At 40.2% G+C, this 23,046-nt stretch overlaps 1 protein-coding gene and 1 long non-coding RNA gene across 3 annotated transcripts in view; one reads left to right on the top strand and one right to left on the bottom strand.

Annotated features, from left to right (window-relative positions):
- Positions 1–23,046, top strand: part of osbpl3b (oxysterol binding protein-like 3b) — a 109,018-nt gene that overhangs the window by 48,881 nt on the left and 37,091 nt on the right. For both annotated transcript variants that reach the window (XM_061915823.1, XM_061915821.1), the window contains exons 4-11: positions 1,705–1,758; positions 1,903–2,016; positions 2,209–2,373; positions 2,487–2,598; positions 8,139–8,242; positions 8,338–8,430; positions 10,845–11,004; positions 13,762–13,892. In XM_061915823.1, coding sequence (XP_061771807.1) covers positions 1,705–1,758; positions 1,903–2,016; positions 2,209–2,373; positions 2,487–2,598; positions 8,139–8,242; positions 8,338–8,430; positions 10,845–11,004; positions 13,762–13,892 — 933 coding nt within the window. The remainder of the gene's footprint in view (positions 1–1,704; positions 1,759–1,902; positions 2,017–2,208; positions 2,374–2,486; positions 2,599–8,138; positions 8,243–8,337; positions 8,431–10,844; positions 11,005–13,761; positions 13,893–23,046) is intronic.
- On the bottom strand, positions 11,836–14,149 carry LOC133562028 (uncharacterized). The gene is made up of 2 exons (XR_009808820.1): positions 13,853–14,149; positions 11,836–12,017 (listed from the first exon to the last, which is right to left on the bottom strand). It is a non-coding gene; the product is annotated as an uncharacterized LOC133562028 (long non-coding RNA).

The following is a 23,046-nucleotide window of genomic DNA, read 5'->3' as shown; positions in this document are numbered from 1 at the left end:
AGCAAAACCAATGTATATTAGCATGAAGCTACCGCATTTTTGGAAAAGTGGAGCCTTACTTAACTTACGTTGAAAGCGTTTTTTGTGTCAGTTAGTTTGTTGGTATTAAAAATTGCAACATTACCTCGAGGTAATTTGGTTGAGTCGGCTCTGAATCAGCAACCAGGTGTAACGTCACGCACAACCCAGGTACTGTATCAAGGCGTCATTGGAATTTAGGTAAATCAATGCCTCGTAGAACCGTCGGGATTTGGTCGGTGCCAAAAAAGTACCAGCTTTGGTACCCATCCCTTTGTATGTTGTTTCTTTAATGTGGAAATATGTTAATGTCTCTAAGTTTTGTGGCCTAGTGGTTAGAATGTCCGTCCTGAGATCGGTAGGTTGTGAGTTCAAACCCTGGCCGAGTCATACCAAGGAGTATAAAAAAAAAAAAATGGGACCCATAACCTCCCTGCTTGGCACTCAGCATCAAAGGTTGGAATTGGGGGTTAAATCACCATAAATGATTCTCGGGCGTGGCACCGCTGCTGCCCACTGCTCCCCTCACTTCCCAGGGGGTGATCAAGGGGATGGGTCAAATGCAGAGGACAAATTCACCACACCTAGTGTGTGATACAATCATTGGTACTTTAACTTAACTTTAACTTTTGGAAAATCCATCCATTTTCTACCGCTTATTCCCTTTTGGGGTCGCGGGGGGCGCTGGCGCCTATCTCAGCTACAATCGGGCGGAAGGCGGGGTACACCCTGGACAAGTCGCCACCTTATCACAGGGCCAACACAGATAGACAGACAACATTCACACTCACATTCACACACTAGGGCCAATTTAGTGTTGCCAATCAACCTATCCCCAGGTGCATGTCTTTGGAGGTGGGAGGAAGCCGGAGTACCCGGAGGGAACCCACACATTCACGGGGAGAACATGCAAACTCCACACAGAAAGATCCCGAGCCTGGATTTGAACCCAGGACTGCAGGAACTTTGTATTGTGAGGCAGACGCACTAACCCCTCTGCCACCGTGAAGCCCTTTTGGAAAATCATTGGTACTTTAACTTAACTTAATGGTACTTTAACTTAACTTAATGTTAGCATTTAAGTTGGCGATCAAGCGCCAGTCAGTCTGTCAGTTTATCAAAGTGCAGTCATCAATCACAGTTTTTGATCATTTTATCTAAACAGCAACAAAATAATTAGTTTAATCATTTCATTCTAAATCATTACATATCTATGCTTATGTGACTTTTACGCAGCTTTTAAAAGCATGTGGTAGACTGCCTGAAATGATGGATGGATGAAAATATTGGTTAAGTAAACAAACCTTTTTAATTTTAAACAAGTCTGCAAATTGTCTTTTAACTACTGGAGAAGCTTTCTGCACGCAGTTTATGATCCTAGCCGCCAAAGAGTCGCATATGACCTGTTGATGCGCCGCCTCAGAGCTGCATCCTGGTGTTCCTCTCAGATGCATTAACTGATGGCCCGCTGGTTAATTGAGCTGTATATATTTAGTATTGACATGTAGTCTGAGCCCATGTTGTTCTTGTGCACTCACTAGTCACATGTGCAAGTAAAAGCTTCAGCACTTATAGTCATGTTGGGGATGTTGATGAGGGAAATGGTTATGACAGAGAGTTAAGTTAGAGGTTGACATCTAATAAGGTTGTATCTTACTACCATATTGTCCTTCTGTGTTCCGATAGAGATATTTTTCCCTGGACAAGGGCATCCTGAAGTACGGCAAGTGCAATGCTGACGTGAGTGTCTACCGGCTAAAAATGACGTTGCCTTGTCAGTTACTCATGAATAAGTCTCAGTGTGTTTTTACCTTTCAATCACACAAACAATTTAGTGATTTTTAAAGCTGTGATCTAGTGTAGTCTGCATGTTTTGACTTGCAGATTGAGAAAGGGAAGCTTCATGGCTGCATTGATGTGGGCCTCTCTGTTATGGCCATTAAGAAGAAAGCCAAGTGCATCGATCTCGATGCTGAGGAGAACATCTATCACCTGAAGGTAAACTGCTAGGCTAGTTAATAGCGTCCATCCACTGATTTATGGGAAATTGGGTACAGGAACATGCAATATTCACATTCTTTTCCTTGCTGGATGTTACTTATATGTCTTCAGAATGTCCTTGTTTTGTGAATGTGTGACAAGGCATTGTTTGTGTCACCTCACTTGTCCTTGTGCTCATGCCTTGGGCAGATCAAGTCACAGGAGCTGTTTGATGAATGGGTGTCCAAGTTACGTCACCATCGGCTATATCGACAAAATGAGATTGCCATGTGTCCCAGTGACAAGTCCTTCCACTTTCCCCACTACCCCTCCCCCACCTCTCCAGGTTTTGCTGACGGCGCTTCTGTTAGAAAGGTATACATATTTGAATTCATCACAGGACTTGTTCTTGTGTTGTCTTATTTTTAAATTAGAAAATTATACAGATGTAATTCTTATTGCACTGGCCTTTTGGTATCTTTGTGCAGTGTGTGCTTTCACGCAGGCAGTCCACAGTGTATTCTGCATTCGGCTGCAACGGTCAAGCCAAGGTAGCAGCCTGGCTGCAGTCGTCTGACGACATGGATAAGTGTTTCAAAGGTGACAAAACAGCAGCTCATTGCCAAAATGGTTTTAGAATTTTTTCTTATTTTTGTGTCAAGCCAGCCGGCCTGCCATTGGTGGGACCTATGATGATTTTATTTTACATTTAAAACATTTGCTATGGTCAAGACAATATGTATTGGAAATGAGTGAAAATCTGCGGGAATTTTGCGCCACAGTCACTTTTATAACCCATTTTTTGAGTCTGTGTCCAACTATGTATGATCCTGGAGGCGTTCCCACATTGCAAATGAAACCACACCCCACTCTCTCATAAAATTTCATCATTTATCTTATGGAAATGTACACCGTTTAAATATATATATATATATATATATATATATATATATATATATATATATATATATATATATATATATATATATATATATATATATATATATATATACATAAAATTTGTCCTGGTTAATTCTTTTTCTGACAGTCAAAAATAATAAACAGCATAAACAGTACATTGATTACTCATTCACCACATTAGGTACACCTGCACACTTGCTGATTGATTCAAAGACTGCCTTAAAACAGCTGCTTTTAGCAGCATTTATGTTACTGCTTGTTTATACATGATCTTCATTGGACAATATTACAGCCGTTATATTTCAAGGATGTTGTCAAATGAGATGCTCACCAGTCTACATACCGTCGCTTTTTGTTTATTCAAAGCTAAGCTTTGCGTTTTAAGACAACTGTTGCCAAAAGGAGTAAATACATGGTTGTGCTATATAATAAGGTAAGCTATAAATGTTTTTTTGTCAGTGTTGATTTTGCCAAAAATAATGCATTTTTAGCTGTGGTAAAATTGTCTAAGACTATGCAATGTATGAGAAACTGATAAAGATGATTACAGTAGTACGAAAAGTTATACACAGTCATAGGGCGTGTATCTTTGGGCACCTAACAATACAATCCGATTCTGATTCTTGGGGTGACGATTTAATTCAAATTGGATGGGACTCCAGAGGCAGCAAAAGGTACCGACAGGCCATGCGATGTGCGGCTTCAGCGGTCGCGGAGGCAAAAACTCGGACATGGGAGGAGTTTTTGAGGAAGCCATGGAAAATAACTTCCAGATGGCTTCGAAGCGATTCTGGACCACCATTGGCCACCTCAGGAAAGGGAAGCAGTGCAATGTCAACACAGTGTATGGTGGGGATGGGTGTTCTGCTGACCTCGACTGCGGATGTTATGGATCGGTGGAGGTAATACTTCGAAGACCTCTTCATCCTACCAACACCTCTTCCAATGAGGAAGCAGTGCCTGGGGACTCTGTGGTGGGCTCTTCTATTTCTAGGGCTGAGGTTGCCGAGGTACAAACGTTAATACAAACCCCGTTTCCATATGAGTTGGGAAATTGTGTTAGATGTAAATATAAACGGAATACAATGATTTGCAAATCCTTTTTCAACCCATATTCAATTGTATGCACTACAAAACAAGTTATTTGATGTTCAAACTCATAAACTTTATTCTTTTTTGCAAATAATAATTAACTTAGAATTTCATGGCTGCAACACGTGCCAAAGTAGTTGGGAAAGGGCATGTTCACCACTGTGTTACATCACCTTTTCTTTTAACAACACTCAATAAACGTTAGGCAACTGAGGAAACTAATTGTTGAAGCTTTGAAAGTGGAATTCTTTCCCATTCTTGTTTCATGTAGAGCTTCAGTTGTTCAACAGTCCGGGATCTCCGCTGTCGTATTTTAGGCGTTATAATGCTCAACACATTTTCGATGGGAGACAGGTCTGGACTGCAGTTGGACCAGGAAAGTACCCGCACTCTTTTACTACGAAGCCCCGCTGTTGTAACACGTGGCTTGGCATTGTCTTGCTGAAGTAAGCAGGGGCGTCCATGATAACGTTGCTTGGATGACAACATATGTTGCTCCAAAACTGTATGGACCTTTCAGCATTAATGGTGCCTTTACAGATATGTAAGTTACCCATGCCTTGGGCACTAATCCACCCCCATACCATCACAGATGCTGGCTTTTGAACTTTGCGCCTATAACAATCCGAATTGTTATTTTCCTCTATGTTCTGGAAGATACCACATCCTCTGTTTCCAAATATAATTTGAAATGTGGATTCGTCAGACCACAGAACCCTTTTCCACTTTGCATCAGTCCATCCTAGATGATCTCGGGCCCAGCAAAGCCAGCGCCGTTTCATAGTGTTGTTGATAAATGGGTTTGGCTTTGCATAGTACAGTTTTAACTTGCACTTACAGATGTAGCGACCAACTGTAGTTACTGACAGTGGTTTTATGAAGTGTTCCTGAGCACATGGCACATGTGGTGATATCCTTTACACACTGATGTCGGTTTTTGACATCAGTGTGTAACGGTCCGTAATATCATCGCTTACGTGCAGTGATTTCTCCGGATTCTTTGAACCTTTTGATGATTTTACGGACCGTAGATGGTCAAATCCCTAAATCCCTTGCAATAGCTCTCTGAGGAATGTTGTCCTAAAACTGTTCGACAATTTGCTTACAAATTGGTGACCCTCACCCCATCCTTGTTTGTGAATTTCTTAGCATTTCATGGAAGCTGCTTTTATACCCAATCATGGCACCCAACTGTTCTCAATTAGCCTGCACACCTGTGGGATGTTCAATATAAGTGTTTGATGAGCATTCCTCAACTGTATCAGTATTTATTGCCACCTTTCCCAACTTCTTTGTCACGTGTTGCTGGCATCAAATTCTAAAGTTAATGATTATTTGCAAAAAAAAAAAAATGTTTATCAGTTTGAACATCAAATATGTTGTGTTTGTAGCATATTCAACTCAATATGGGTTGAAAATTATTTGCAAATCATTGTATCCCGTTTATATTTACATCTAACACAATTTCCCAACTCATATGGAAACGGGGTTAGTAGTTAAAAAGCTCCTCGATTGCATGGCCCCGGGGGTGGATGAGATCCGCCCGGAGTTCCGTAAGGCTCTGGATGCTGTGGGGCTGTCTTGGTTGACAAGACTCTGCAACATCACGCTGCAACATTGCGTGGACATCGGGGGCGGTAATTCTGGATTGGCAGACTGGGATGCTGGTTCCTCTCTTTGAGAAGGGGAACCGGAGGTTGTGTTCCAACTTTCGTGGGATCACACTCCACAGCCTTCCCGGTAAGGTCAATTCAGGTGTACTGGAGAGGAGGCTACACCGGATAGTTGAACCTCGGATTCAGGAGGAACAGTGTGGTTTTCGTCCTGGTCGTGGAACTGTGGACCAGCTCTATACTCTCGGTAGAGTCCTTGAGGTTGCATGGGAGTTTGCCCAACCAGTCTACATGTGCTTTGTGGACTTGGAGAAGGCATTTGACCGTGTACCCTTGGATGTCCTGTGGGGAGTGCTCAGAGAGTATGGGGTAACGGACTGTCTAATGGTGATGGTCCGCTCTCTGTATGATCAGTGTCAGAGTTTGTTCAGCATTGCCGGCAGTAAGTCGGACCAGTTTCCAGTGAGGGTTGGACTCCGCCAAGGCTGCCCTTAGTCACCGATTCTGTTCATAACTTTTGCGGACAAAATTTCAAGGCGCAGTCAGGGCGTTGAGGGTATCTGGTTTTGTGGCTGTAGGATTAGGTCTCTGCTTTTTGCAGATGATGTGGCTTCATCTGGCCAAGATCATCAGTTCTCACTGGATCAGTTAGCAGCCGAGTGTGAAGCAACTGGGATGAGAATCAGCTCCTCCAAGTCCGAGTCCATGGATCTTGCCGAGAAAACCGTGTAGTGCCATCTCCATGTTGGGGAGGAGATCTTTCCCCAAGTGGAGGAGTTCAAGTACCTCAGAGTCTTGTTCAAGAGTGAGGGAAGAGTGGATCGTGAGGTCGAAAGGCGGATCGGTGCGGCGTCTTCAATAATGCGGACGCTGTATCGATCGTAGTGAAGAAGGAGCTTAGCGGGAAGGCAAAGCTCTAAATATAACGGTCGATCTACATTCTCATCCTAACCTATGGTCATGAGCTTTGGGTTATGACCGAAAGGCCAAGCGGCCGATATGAGCCTCCTCCGCGGGGTGGCGGGACTCTCCCTTAGAGATAGGGTGAGAAGCTCTGTCATCCGGGAGGAGCTCAAACTAAAGCCGCTGCTCTTCCACATAGAGGGTAGTCAGATGAGGTGGTTTGGGCATCTGGTCAGGATGCTACCCGAACGCCTTCCTAGGGAGGTGTTTCGGGCACATCTGACCAGTAGGAGGCCACGGGGAAGACCCAGGACACGTTGGGAAGACTTTGTCTCCTAGCTGGCCTGGGAACGCCTCGAGATCCCCCGGGAGGAGCTAGATTAAATGGCTGAGGAGAGGGAAGTCTGGGCTTCCCTGCTTAGGCTGCTGCCCCCGCGACCCGACCTCGGAAAAGCGTAAGAAGATGGACGGAGGGATTATTTCCTTATCATTTTATTCATTAAAGAGTATTTATCGTTCTAATTCAGTTACTTCTTTAGCAAAGTAACAAGTAATTAGAATTTTTTTTTTTTTTTTAAAGTAATTTTCCAAACAATGCGAATTAGCTTGTTGTAGTAGTAATGAACAGTGGTGATTGAAGCAACATCCAGAGATCATTGATATACTGTAAATGTACCTCTGTTGGTAACGTCATCACTGTTAATATCATTGACACTGTTTAAAATTGTGGGAATTAGATTACTGATAATTACTAAAAAACAATAATGCTGTTCGTACTCCCAACACTAGTCAGGACTTAAAGACCCATCGTGTCCATAGATGACGGGAATTTCACTCACAAGTTCACTTTATGCATTTTGCTCCCAATGGATGAATCTAGCTGTCATTTTCCACCCATCCATTTTCTATTGGTTGTTCCTCTTGCGGTCACAGGGGTTGCTGGAGCCTTTCTGAGCTGCACTCGGGCAGAAGGCGGAGTACACCCTTGACAAGTCGCAGGGCCAACACAGATAAACAGACAACTATTCACACACTGGCCAATTTACTGTCGTCAATCAGCCTATACCCAGGTCCACGTCTACCAGGAGATAACCCACACAGTCACGGGGAGACAATGCAAACTCCACAAAGAAACACGGGAATTGAACCCAGGACCTTCTTGCTGTGAGGCACGTCCCATAGTATGAATTTGTTTTTGCGTAATCGGAAGAGACATAACTGTATTCGGAATGCCCCCTTTCCATCGCCAGACTTGATGTGCCGCCCCCTCTAGGTGTGACGTCACCCACAGAACTGGACTCAACTTCCTTAAAAAAATCCCTAGTGTGTCTGTTTTGAAGGAATTTTACCTGTAATAATGTAATATTTTATTTCAGAACTATGAAATAAATGCTAATGTTGTCATGGGGCCATCCAACCCTAATTCTCTGTATTGAATGTTTTTTTTCTCCAAAGCTCCTCCAACACTTATGTAAGTGCAAATCAACAACATTACAAACTTATATATATAGCGACTAAACACTAACAAATAATTTTAGAATGTGGTCCCTACTATGATGGTTAAATGTCAAATGTGTTCAAATTCATATTTTGTCACCTTCCTCTCTTTAGACTTGTCGGTTTGCGAGGCACATCTACTAGAGCTAAGCCACCTCCTTCAAAGTATGGAGGTCATCCATCGTACCTATTCTGCCCCATCTATCCAGGCTCTCCAGGTAGTTTGCCCATCATAATTGAGACATATTTACTTTATAAATGAAGCATATCTTCTCTGTGATATAAGTTGCCCGTGTTCTGCTCAAATCACTAGGCATCTACATTTGACAGCCCCAAAAAGGAAAAGAGACTTCAGAGGAAATGGCGCACAAAGAACTACAACAAAGACGCAAAAACAACACTTCAGGTAAATACAATACACTGTAAAAAAAAATCCTATTTTTATGGTTAATTTACTCTAAATTTCTACTGTCATTTTTCTATTTTTTTTAAATAGGTTATAAAACTGTAGAATTGAAGACATTATCTGTAAATAAACAAACCGCCTGTCATTTTAAGTAATATGCCAGTGATACCAAACGATGTATATTTGTATTTTTTACAGAAAAATACCATATTAATAATACATATCATTTTCTGTTTTCTCAAATTACTTTCAAATTCATGTAAAATTACAGTAATTAACTTTCATTTTATATGTAGCATGTTATATAAAAGTCCATGTCCATACTAACAATCTAAAAGTTTCATATGTAATTTTAAGGAAAATCTTATTTTTTTAATATTTATGTGTATTTTTCTATTCAAGTTGAAAAATATTAGTTGCCTGTTATATAGAGGTATAGGCTCATACTCTCAATTTGACATTTTTCTCTGTAATTTGACACATGATGGTGACTGCAAGACTTACTTGATCACAGCCAACAGCCACACAAGTCACACTGACGGTGGCAATACAAACAAATTTAACACTGTTACAAATATGCGCCACATTGTGAACCCACATCAAAAAATAATGACAAACACATTTCGGGAGAACATCTTCACCGTAACACAAAATAAACACAAAAGAACAAATACTCAGAATGCCAAGCAGCGCTACTCTTCCGGGCTGCACCCCCGCAACCACCAAACCCCGCCCACCTCAACTGACGCACGGAGGGGGGCGGTGATGTGGGGTGGTGGCGGGGGTGTAGCCCGGAAAAGTAGCGCTGCTTGGGATTCTGGGTATTTGTTTTTTGTGTTTATTTTGTGTTACGGTGAAGATATTCTCCCGAAATGTGTTTGTCTTTCTTTTTTGATGTGGGTTCACAATGTGGCGCATATTTGTAACAGTGTTAAATTTGTTTGTACTGCCACCGTCAGTGTGATCTGTATGGCTGTTGATCAAGCATGTCTTTCAGCCAGTGTAGTATATCACTCAAAGCCTTGTACAATATGTATCATAGCCGGCTCACTGCATTGTCTGATAGACGAGCAAATGTGATAAGAAGTTGTCCGGTCGATATTAGTACAACACTTCGCGAGGGTCACAATCGTGAAGATTGCATAGTATGTTGCCAGGTCGGTATAGTCATTCAAAGAAGGTGTATCCACTTTTCACGTTTAATGAAACGTTTAATGAAAATTTCTGTAAATATAATGTTTTTGATCATTATTTGGTTTACAGTGTTTTACTTTAATTTTATGGTTTTCGTTTGGCAGCCATAGCTGCCAGTAGATTACCGTTTTTTTACAGAATTTTTTTTTTACAGTGTATGGTAGATTACCGCTATTCACTGGAGTTACAAAATTGCGTAAGCAAATGCATAAAAATATTTATTTTCCTAACCTACCTAACCCTACTGCTAGCTTGACCAATTTTTGGTCAACATTTGCAATAAAAGTGTTGTGATTATAAGATTAGATTCATTTCCAGAATTTTATCTCTTCAATTACTAGTTCATTTGTGACGGAAGCTAACAAGAAAAAATCACACTACAGGTTAAAGCCCGAAATATGCCTCACACTCTTATTAAACAGATTGTAATTGAGGAAATGTATCAGAATTGACTACTAACAAATGATAATGATCAGGGCTTTCCTTCAAATAGTCGAAGAGTTCATGATTCGATTCAGTGGAGTCTGATTTAGCTATCAACCTCGCAGTCAAATCTTCGGACTTTATTGCTTCAGTTGCCATCGCATGTCTCTTGCCGGCTGGAGTAAAGGAACTGATCGATAGCGCAGTGATGCACCACCTTGCCCAGAAGGTGTAGCTCTCCTTTCGCAGACGTAATAATCCTTCTACTGGTTCACATAGATTATAAACCCCCCCCCCGAAACAATCGGGGGGGTCGGCAATTATGCAGCTGAGCCATTTGCAGCTGCGCCACATCAGAGTGGCCAAAGAGCCGCATGCGGCTCCGGAGCCGAGGGTTGTCGACCCCTGATATATACGATATATCGCAGGTTTGCCTCTGTGCGATATAGAAAATGACTATATCGTAATATTCGAGTATACTTTCTCACGCAGGACTTTTAGCTGCAGGCGTACACTTCAGGCTCTCCTCACTCTTTTCCGTGTCTCCTTCTCGCAGACAAGCAGGCGCACATTCTTACATACGTCACATACTGTCATGTCATACGTCACATACACGCCCTCGCAGAGCAGTGAGGTAGCTGCTAACGTAGCCGTGAGAGAAAGATGGTGCGGATCTGGTAATGAATGAAGGAAGACTTAATTCCCAATTAAAACAGCAGGGTCTCAATCGTCTGGCAGTGGTTCGGCTTCAAGTGGGAAAATGTCGAACAGACAACCGTAATTTGTCATTTCTGCAGGTTCCCAGCTGCATTTCCTCGGCTTCTGTCCGCCTCCATGCTTCTAACCCAAACCTCTCCTCTGCTGCACTGTGTAACGACAAAGTTGACCAGGAATCTGTAGATTCTCCTTTTGACGTGGCCAAGCTGCAGGAGGAATTCTGCCGCGTCGCCACTAACCGTGAGTCAAACATTCCAAAAGCTTTCTTCTCATCATTTCACAAACAGTAGGCTACTGCACAAAGCTAACTGTAAATTGATATTTTAGCTTGGCTTTGCTATGGGAAGTTCTTTTGACGGAGTAAAACCGTAATTACAGTTGAACTAGAGTTGCGCGATAAGTATGATATAAGATGTAATTCATATAAATATGGCTGATCATCGAGCTTTTAATACCATCGTTATCTCGTAATAATGCATGATGATGACACTTCTAGCTGCATCCCACAATTTTGAAACCGAAATGCGAACAAACACATCCTTAACGCAATGTAGCATTTTTGATAGCCGCTAATGTCACTCCACATTGCAAACCGTTATCACTAGAGGAGAAAGTCTACCTAAACATGCTACACTACAAAAAGGAGGTGGATATGCAAACCGCGAACCACAAGCCAGGGCTCTTGAATGTAAACAAAGGTGGATGGATCGATACAAACATCAACACTCAACAGTAACGATACCAAGTAGTATAGTATCAGGTCAAGGGCTTTAAGATAATAAACAAAGGATTTAAATCAGAGCCAATTGTAGGAAATCATTTGAATATTAATTGATATTGTTATGCCGCCATTCTGTGTCTTTGTCTGATTATAATTGTGACAATAAAAATAAATCATTCAATGACCTCGAAAATGTGAAGTATCAGTATCAGCATTGGTCTGATTAATACTGTAACTGTAACTACTTGGTATCGGATCTTTACCACAATTTGTAGTATTGCCCAAAACTAATGTAAAGTATTAACGCCAAGAATAATGGTTTATTACGTTTTCACAGAAGTGTAGATCGAAACATTTGACAACTTTATTTTTTCAACAGGTGATATTTTTGCGTTGTTGCTGTTCTGTTGAATGAAACTATGATATTTTTTCAAGCTGTATTTTCGGGCCGGGGTGGGATGTGTTCTTCAGGTTGGGGTGGTTGAAAAATCCTCCCAGCCTCAGGGCACCCCCCCCTAAGTTTAAGTCGATCCTGGTGACAACAGAAAGCAATCAGATATTAACAGCAAATTAACAAGTGGGTTAATATTAGTTTTGAGAAAATAACACAAGTGGAAATGACACAATGTGCTACTGCATATGTCAGCAGCGAAATTAAGAGCTTTTGTAACTCGTTATAAAATTATTCTATTCTATATGCCAAATAATATGATCGTGTATCGCTAGTTCAATATACAGTACATCATGATACAGATTTTAGACCATCTTTATTTTGATCAGTTACCAGACACAATCCTCTGCCAGGCGCTTAGCAGATCTGCTTTTCTTGCGCTGTCAATTTTTCCCGTGTTTTAATACATGTAAAACTTTAGTAGATCAGGCCATTTGTCTTGAATGCATGAGTTCTTAGTGGTAAGTACCAAGATGTAGCGCTCAAAATGCCCCGAATAGTGAGCATGTACAGCAACACACCAGAAGATGTCTACATAAAATAGAGGCGCCCAAGAACTAAGACCGAAGTGTACATAGTCTACATAATGAAGTGTACTGATGGAAGTATTTAATTTGAGACACAGCAAAACAGTTTTATTCAGTGATGTGCAGTACTACTGATTTTCTTTCCGATCCAATACAGAGTCAAATTCAGGCTGGTATTGGCGAAACCGCGCTGATACTTTGTGCAAATATATCTGGTAAAATGTAAAAAGTAGTAAATTTCAAGTGTTGCTGCTCTTGGGGAATCAAATTCAAACGATATAAAATCACAGGGCGAAACAAATGATGGCGTTATTCTGCACTGAATGTGTTATCTTTTTTTTTCTATTCATGTTTTGTCTCCTAATGTCTACTATAAAATGATACATACGCTTGCGGTTTTATGATATTGAATGACTCATTTTGATTGCCAGTAGTATTCTTAAATAAACAAATTTGAGCCTGAATGATGTGCCACTGCGAGTGTGCAGTACGTAGTTACCTAAGCGGAAGAAAAAGTAGTTCCCACCAATAGTGTTTCATTTGGACAATATCTAAATGATTTAGTTATTGTTAATGGTATGCATTATCTTAAATAAGTGAAGTAACGATATTTTTGTTTTGAGAATTGATATTAGAGCACACAGATCTGGTATCAGTGTTTTTGATATTTCGGTATCGATCCATACATCACTAGTTTTATTGGTTCACCATTTGAAGTGGCAAACTTCTTTTTACACTTGAATAACTGTTTGTTATGCAAAGATGTTACTTTAAAAAAAAAGGTTTCATGATACAACGGTTTGACTCGTATTATATATATTTATATTATTTCTGATGGCAAATATTCAAGAGACAAACACATTGGAGGTTGGGCCAGCCTTCTTGAACATATTTTATTTGTCCACTGATTCTATTCTTTTGAAGAGGCAGGTGTATTGTATGTGTAAGTAGAGGTTACACAAACTATTCAAGCTGTTTTTATTCAAAAAAGAGAATACACAGATTGATTGATTATTACGTATTGTCAATATAGCATTAGTAAAGCAACAGATCTAATATTTGCCCAATTCTCTATCTGACATCAAAGGGAACAACAATGCTCACTGTTATTTAAAATAAACGTGTTTCTGTGTTTCTCCATTTTCCCCAGCTGCTACTAAGTGAAAAGTTTTAGTTCTCCCTTACACAGTATTTTAGCAATTAGAAAAATTGCCCCTTGTGGACCCTTTTCTGTCAAGCACCCATGCTAAGTCATCGTTGTTGTGAAATGCTTCCAATTTGCAATCTCCCCTATGCAGTGCACACCACCCTGAAGTACGCCTTGAGCTCACTAACGTCAGAGACGGAGCGATTGAAACAATGCATGGACCACGACACTTGCCCCCCTACCTCGCCGCAGGTGGTCGGTTTGAAGAATGCGCTGACAACGGTACAGTATGTGGGAACCATTATGATGAGAGACATTCACACTCTTCTGGAGGGATTTACCAGCTGAAGTGCACACATCCACCTGACTGAGATCAGCAGTGACTTACAAACCACTTTTATCTGCGCTAACATTGATCGTCACGATGACACAGTGGAACTTCTCCATTTGCTACTCCAACACAAGTCACATTAATAGCCTGCTGTCTGTTAGCTTTTCCTCCTGATGAGTCAGAGTCTACCTACGCGACCACACAGAGGGAAAATAATAGACCCAATAACGTGGGTTTCCTCTGCTTCCGGTGATAACATTTTTCACAAAGCAAGAACTGATTTCCCCCCAAATTTACAAATTGTGTCACAGTACAGCATAAAAAATAGAACTTGATTATAAATCACGAGAGTGCATTTTGGAACCACTTTCTGCTTATAACTGAATTTTGTCATGTATGAAAAATGAAAAGAGTTTGTTAGCGTAGCTAAAAAATTTACTCAAGTAGGCCTACTTTTACTTTGGAAAAGTATTTCTTAACAATTTGGCTCATTGCTGGGCTGTGAGTGCCTATGGAGGGCCGACAAAAAATGTCTGTTTCTCAGCTGTGGTTTGTATAAGCCGCACCAGTTTTCAGTTGTAATATACTTTTCCACCACTTGTGGCAGTAATGACAATCTTAAACAAACAGAAGAAGTCTTGAGCTAAAGTCATAGAGAAGTTTCTTAAAGAGGAACTGCACTTTCTTTTTAAATTTTGCCTATCATTCAAAATTATTATGAGAGACATGTAATTTTTTTAATACATTCTAACGTAAATAAACATAAATAAAAGTCCATTGACAGCGGCGCCAAAGGAGGGTCCTCTAGTCTGGCCAAAACAAACATCTACAAAATTCCAATAATTCTCCATTTACATTTTGTGACTTAAATATTAACCAATTATTAGTGATATTGTTATTATAAGACATTAGCCGTCATGTCTTTCATAATGATTGTGAATGAATTCTAACAAAAGTGCAGTTCACCTTTAGGTGCAAAAAAATGACTAAAATTGTGAAGCTGTATTTTAATTTGTATTCTAATTGTATTGACAATGTTTTATTTTAGCACAACATAATTGTATGTAAATGTATTTTTCGTCCCTTCTTATGCAGTATATTTGGATAGTATTTTTTTTTCTAATTAACCTTACCTAAACCTAAAGTTTATGTGTTAAATAAATAATAATCCCTGTGATTGACACATGTTTTCATATTATTTGACAATGTTATAAACTGTTACTTAATTATATATACTGCACTGGAAAAGTTGGGCCTCAAGCAAAAAGGTTAAGGAGTAATATGACTCGAGTAAAGGTAAAAAGTAGTACTCAAGCACTGTGCAACTAGTGAGTAATTTCTGATTTATATAGTAGCGATTTTAAATGGCACTTGCCCTACAACTGTAGTGTGTGTGTGTTTAAGTGCGTGCGTGCATGCGTGTGTGTGAGACAGAGAACCCCTACTACAAAATATTACAAAAGATGCACATTTTACACTAACTTATGATATTATAACGAGGGATGGCTGAGGTGTACGGTGCAACAAATTTGCAAATGCAACTAAAATTAAAGCTGCAAGCAACGATGGACGTGCCCAACTTTTGCTGGTGTTTCCTGCCTTTACCAATTCAACATATCTTTACCTTCACATTCCCTACCTTCCCTACATCCTGGGGTCACACTGGTGCCTCCTTCTTTCACCCAGTCAACATATCTTTACCCGCACAGTACCTACCTTCTCTGCATTGCGTGCTCACGTTGGTGCTTTCTGCTTTTAAGCGGCCACCTTGAGACGGCAGCAGCGCAGCAGCATCAGCGCAGCTGTTCTTTGAAGGCTCGTAAAATCAAAACCGTTGCAGTTATTAAAACTCTTTCGTCACCTTTTAATCAGAAGGGTTCAATCCCTCTCCTGTGGTAGTTTGAAACCGACACAACAAATGCGCTCGGAGGAGATAATGCTTGAAAAAAGGTGACGGGTTTTTACAAAACTTTTGTTTTGAAGGGGTGATTGCCAACTTCCTGTTGATTTTTGCTGAAGGACGTCAATGAATGAAATAATAGTCTAAGTGAGACCTACATAGAGGTTTTTGTTTCATGTCTCTACAACAGTCCTACCGGAAGTTACAAGCAGTTTTGTCTGTGTTTTCTTCCCAAGAGCAGTTTTGTCTGTGTTTTATTCTGAGGGGGCGCTAGAGCACGATTTTGAGTTTTGGAGTTTGTTTTTTTATTAGAGCGCAATTTTCACCAGTCCTGATGTGTGTCCAGTTTGGTGAGTTTTGAAGCATTTTAAGGGGGTCAAATTACATCTCAAAGAGGCAAAAATTAATTTTTTTAGGAAACTTTTGTTTTGAAGGGGTTTTTGCCAACTTCCTGTTGAATTTTGCTGAAGGATGTCCATGTATGAAATCTAGGTCTAAGTCAGACCTACGTAGAGGGTTTTGTTTCATGTCTCTATGACATTCCTAACGGAAGTTACAAGCAGTTTTGTCTGTGGTTTTTCCTAGGGGGCGCAGGAGCGCAATTTAGAGTTTTGGGGTTTGTGACTTTTTAATTAGATGGCAATTTTTGCCAGTCCTGATGTGTGTGTCAAGTATGGTGAGTTTTGAAGCATGTTAAGGAGGTCAGATTACAGCTCAAAGAGGCGGCGGAATAATAATAAAGAATAATAATAAAACCTTAGAAATACAATAGGGTCCTCTGTCCCAAAGGGACATTCGGTCCCTAAATAGACCTTGCGACTCTCAAAAAAAGACCTGTCGCACGTGTGCGAAAAGGGATTTTAACCCCTTTATTCCATTTTACTCCTAAAAATAAATCCATCCATCGTTGATGTCACACGTCACTAGGCAGCAGGTACCGCCTTTTAAAAGACACACAGACTGCTGTCATCCATCCATCCATTTTATATATATATATATATATATATATATATATATATATATATATATATATATATATATATATATATATATATATATATATATATATATATATATATATATATATATATATATATGAAACGTATCTTAGCTTCATTATGCCAGATATTTGTAGTTTTCTTTAAGTAACAAATTAATTAATTTCCCTAGGACCTAATTACATTTATTAAAGAATAATGTTGTTAGTAATTCAATTAAATTTTTTGTAAAGTATCAAGTAACTATAATTAATTACTTTTTAAAAGTAATTTTCACAACACAGCCTGTCACACAGCATCATGAAACAGTTGCCAGGTTGATGTTCCTGGCAAACATCTTTGTTTGTATGTCCTATAATAGCGTTTACCTTTAAAACCACCAATGCTAAAGGTCAATTATGTTCATGTTGCTGCTGACCTTTAAACATGTCCTCTTAAACCAGGGCAGTTTATTTCAAATGTTTTGTTTGCGTTTTTGTTAGCTGAAGAATTGATCCCAGCTAAATGTTTTTGAAAGAAGATTGGAGATTATATTTGACTTTTTCTATATTATTTACAAGGCTTTTTCTTTTTTCTTATCTCAAAACACTTCTCAAAATGGGATCCTATTATGCAAAACCTACTTCTCTTACTTGTTGGTACCTGTTTTTGTGTATTTGGGATCCCCATCAGTTCCGAAATTTAAAATCAAGGCATGGTGGAGATATTTAGTTACGTCAACGAATATTTCCATTTTTGGTTCAGTTTATGGGCCAAACTATATTGGGATATAAGTTTTGATCCATAATGCCCAGCCCTACACTCGTGTTAGCGACAGTGCTAGCACAGTATAGGGATGTTATTTGTGTTTTATTGAGTGTTACAGGAAGACTTATTGTGTTTGTATGTATGAGTGCACAAACGGCACTTGTGTACGCAGTTTGAATGTTAATAATGAAATTGTGATATTTAAGACTACAGGCAGGAAAAGGCAAGGCTGGTGATGGAGTTAAGGGACTCCTCCGACAGGGCAGTGGCGGATGCAAATGCCAGAGTCGAGACTGGAAGGAAGTGGAGGGCCAAGGAGGAGGTCCAGAAGGCGATAGGGAGACTGCAACATCAAGAAGTCGTGGGCATGGTCCAAACAGGCCAGGCAGGCCTTGGATGGACTGATCCACCAATCCTATGGTCCAAGGCAGGCAGGAAGGAGAGGAAGGACCTTGTTGTTGCTGAGGTCACCAGGATTGAGCAGGAGGAGCTTAGAGTAAGGTCTGTGGCACAAGGGCAGCAGGGGAGGTGGACAACTTGGGAGGGTGTCTCAAGCCGAGTAATCAGCTGGGCAGATTTCTGGAAACTACCACAGGCTCAGCTCAGTTTCCTCATCAGGGCAACATACGACACTCTCCCGAGCCCCAAAAACCTCCACCAATGGCTTGGCACAGAACAATCCTGCGACCTCTGCAGGACCATCAATGCCTCACTTCAGCATGTTCTGTCAGGCTGCAAAATGGCTCTGACACAGAGTCGGCTCAGATGGCAGCACGACCAAGTACTCAAAAAGCTGGCAGAGGTGCTGGAGAAAAGTCGGCAGGAGGCAAACAACCAGAGTCCAGCAGAACGCCAATGCAGGATCCACTTCCAAAGGCAGGGGGAACCTGTGACACATTCCAGCAAGAGACCACCCGCCAAATTGTTAACACCAGGGGCAGCGTGGAAGATGGAAGTGGACCTTGGTAGGCAGCTACAGTTCCCACAGGAGATATGCAGCACCACCTTAAGACCAGATGTGGTGCTGTGGTCTGAAGCTGTGAAGTCAGTTGTACTGATTTAGCTGACAGTGCCATGGGAGGAGGGACTGGAAGCTGCTTACGAGAGAAAGAAGGCAAAATACACAGACCTGGTCACAGAGTGTAGAGAAAGTGGATGGAGTGTGAGGCGCTATCCGGTGGAGGTGGGAGCCAGAGGCTTTGTGGGCAGGACAACACCACGCCTGCTCAGGGACTTGGGACTGCGTGGAGCCACCCTGAGCAGATCCACCAAGGAGCTTTCAGAAGCAGCAGAGAAAGCTAGCCACTGGCTCTGGCTGAAACGACGTGACAAGGCTTGGGGAGCAACATCTAAGTAGGTTTTGCTGCAGGGGGTGTCAGGGAGACGTCCCTGTTCACTGCCCCCCCACCGGGAGATGTTCTGGCTTAAGGGGCAAAACATCAATGAGAGGTGGTCCCCAGCTGAAGACCCTGCAGCAAAACCTTTTCTGGTATGCGGTCAGGCTTAGGCCTGGCTCAGGGAAGAGGACGCCCCTGCCATGCACAGTCCACCACAGGCACCGGTGGAGGTGCGACAGGCCTAAGGCCCGGCAGCAAGACCACCTTGCTGTAATTAAAATATATATATGAAACGTATCTTAGCTTCATTATGCCAGATATTTGTAGTTTTCTTTAAGTAACAAATTAATTAATTTCCCTGGGACCTAATTACATTTATTAAAGAGTAATGTTGTTAGTAATTAAATTACATTTTTTGTAAAGTATCAAGTAACTAGAATTAATTACTTTTTAAAAGTAATTTTCACAACACAGCCTGTCACACAGCATCATGAAACAGTTGCCAGGTTGATGTTCCTGGCAAACATCTTTGTTTGTATGTCCTATAATAGCGTTTACCTTTAAAACCACCAATGCTAAAGGTCAATTATGTTCATGTTGCTGCTGACCTTTAAACATGTCCTCTTAAACCAGGGGAGTTTATTTCAAATGTTTTGTTTGTGTTTTTGTTAGCTGAAGAATTGATCCCAGCTAAATGTTTTTGAAAGAAGATTGGAGATTATATTTGACTTTTTCTATATTATTTACAAGGCTTTTTCTTTTTTCTTATCTCAAAACACTTCTCAAAAAGGGATCTTATTATGCAAAACCTACTTTTCTTACTTGTTGGTACCTGTTTTTGTGTACTTGGGATCCCCATCAGTTCCAAAATTTAAAATCAAGGCATGGTGGAGATATTTAGTTACGTCAACGAATATTTCCATTTTTGGTTCAGTTTATGGGCCAAACTATATTGGGATATAAGTTTTGATCCATATTGCCCAGGTCTACACTCGTGTTAGCGACAGTGCTAGAACAGTATAGGGATGTTATTTGTGTTTTATTGAGTGTTACAGGAAGACTTATTGTGTTTTTATGTATGAGTGCACAAACGGCACTTGTGTACGCAGTTTGAGTGTTAATAATGAAATTGTGATATTTAAGACATGTCGTATTGCTACAAAAAAAATTCAGTGCTACAAAAACAAATTGTGCTCCTAATTTTTTTCATTAAGTAGCACTGTACAGCACTGGATGAGTATCGTTTCCTTTTTAGCCAATACTAGCACCATATTGGCACTTTGAAATGATGCTTAAACGGTGCCCAACTGGTACTTGAAAAATTTTAAACTTGCACATATCTGTAAAAATGTTTTTCTTGTAATGGAATTCATCCATCCATTTTCTACCGCTTATTCCCTTTGGGGTCGCTGGTGCCTATCTCAGCTACAATCGGGCGGAAGGTGGGATACACCCTGGACAAGTCGACATCTCATCGCAGGGCCAACACAGATAGACAGACAACATTCACACGCACATTCACAAACTAGGGCCAATTTAGTGTTGCCAAACAACCTATCCCCAGGTGCATGTCTTTGGAAGTCAGTGTCATTAAATTTGAACAGACTGGTAATTTAAATACTTAAGTGACATAAATTAAATGATAACTTACTAGTACATTCAAAAATAAGAAATACAATCTACAACAAATTGGCACAATTGTTGCAGCAATATAGAACATAGAGCATGTGCAAAAAACAACTTACTTGAGTTGTAGTGTTTGATGCTCAAAATGCTGAAAAAGTACTGTGTTGTTGTTGTTGCTGGTGTTAGAGTCTGCATTCATTTACACTGGAATAATGCACCGATAGCTTCTTTTTTCGGGTTTTGGTGTCCATCCCTCGTTATAACAGGGCTAATGTTAGCATAACAGCTAAAACGTAAGAAACTTCTAGAACTTACGACAACCTGTTTCCTCCAGTTGGATGTGAAATTTTGTAGGCTAAAAGGAGGAAAAAAACATTTGTACTGATATAGATGACAGTGCATAATATAAATGTTCCTTTTCGTAGTTTGTAGGTAAACATCGAAGAGTTGTGCTGCCTCGTCTGAGGTCATGCCGCTTTTTACAGTGTGTAGTTCGAGTGAGGTCATTTGACTGCCAGGCTCTGTTTGATTGGTGAAATGGAGTCAAACATCCCAGTGCTTACGTTTAGATCGATGAAACAGCAATGTGACCGTGACCGCTGGAAAAAGTCTCTCTAATGAGCCAAATAAATACATCTTTGCAAGCACTAATCAATAGTTTATGAATCAATATAATGATGATACACATAAATATAGCGATCAAAATGAAACTCAATACAATATGCTAAATGCAGAGTTTCTTCTTTGCAAAAATACTCAAGTAAAAGTCATAAGTATGTTGCAGACAAAGACATGCACCTGGGGATAGGTTGATTGGCAACACTAAATTGGCCCTAGTGTGTGAGTGTGAATGTTGTCTGTCTATCTGTGTTGGCCCTGCGATGAGGTGGCGACTTGTCCAGGGTGTACCCCGCCTTCCGCCCGATTGTAGCTGAGATAGGCGCCAGCGCCCCCCGCGACCCCAAAAGGGAACAAGCGGTAGAAAATGGATGGATGGATGGATGTTGCAGTAAAACTGCATTTTATCCAAAAGGTTACTTAAGTAACAGAGTAAATGTAGCAAATTACCACCAACGTCTGACTAACACCAGAATTTTAACAAAAATGGTGGCACATTAGTGTTTGTTTGTTTGTCCATCTGGTTCATGGAAGATGAGGTAAAATTGAGACACCTGCAGGAGATGCAATTTTTTATGCTGGATGCAGTAAATATTTCAATAGACAGCATATGCAGGTTGGAACACACATTTTCCTCCATGAATCAGGAACAAGTCAAACACAAGTAAGATATTTAAACGTTTCGGTCAAATGAATGAATGAATGAATTGCCAAGGTAGAGAATGATGTCCAAGCTCAAAAACTTCTCCAAACTGAACTTTTAGACAAATCAGAAGGTGATCATACTTTTACAACAACATAACATGATTCCTCGAAGAAGGATAGGCAAAAGGGGCTTGAAATAAAAAAATAAATACCACAAATGTCTTTCAATTTTATAAAATTAAATAAATAATATAAATAAAAAGTACAAGAGGACCACAACTTACAAGTTTAATGGGTTTTGTGACAGAACTCTTAACTCAAAACACTTTTTATCTCAAATCAACCTTGCCCATTAAAATTAATTTAAATCTATTTAATCTGTGCTTGGCCCCCACCAAAACATCACAATTTAAACACATAATATGCCTTTCAAGAAGTACAAAAACTTTTAGATACGGAATATTGTACGGATAAAATATTGCACTACTAACAACTGCAGTAGCTTGATGAAGCAATGTCGTATTATTTACAGTATTTACCTTGGAGAGCGGACTTCTGCGGTATCTTCTTGAGTTGCTTCTCTGTCAAACACACCATCAGCAGCTTATCCACATTCTCATAGATACATTTCCGCCATCTAGAAATAATTTTGACATCCTTAAATGGCATTCCGACTCCTCCTGCGTCAATATGGTGTAGACCAACAGTTAAACGCTCGAATTGCTTCGCCAAGTCAAATCTACGTTCGGTCATGTTTTTGATGATTTGTTTCTTTAATTCAATTTGTATCATCTGCTTCTTCTAAGCACTGTCCTACACACTCACTTTCTTCTTGCCTATGGTTGGAAAACAAAGTTATGGCGATCTCTAGCTATAATGTTAATAAATAAGACTAGAAATGTTTTTTTGTTTTTTTTTACAGTAAGTCATTTTAATTAATTAAAATGTATTTGAAAACTACATTTTTACGCCACCCTTTTAACCAGCAACCTTTGTTAGTATCGATTACTGCACAAGAATTTAAAGTACCAAACAACGACTCCAAAAGCATCACTGGTATCTTTCAATATACAGCCTTTTTTTTTTCAGTTTAATTGGTTCTAGACCAAACCGCGTTAAGTAAATTGTATAAATTCTTACTCATAAGTGGAGCATTTTTATAGTTAGATATAACACCCCTATACACTTGTTTTACCTAAAATAGTAAATATTATAATGCAAGGCGATTACCAGG

This window comes from Nerophis ophidion, linkage group LG11 (assembly GCF_033978795.1).
Source record: "Nerophis ophidion isolate RoL-2023_Sa linkage group LG11, RoL_Noph_v1.0, whole genome shotgun sequence".
NCBI classification, from domain to species: domain Eukaryota; kingdom Metazoa; phylum Chordata; class Actinopteri; order Syngnathiformes; family Syngnathidae; genus Nerophis; species Nerophis ophidion.
This window is presented reverse-complemented; position numbering and strand designations above follow the sequence as displayed.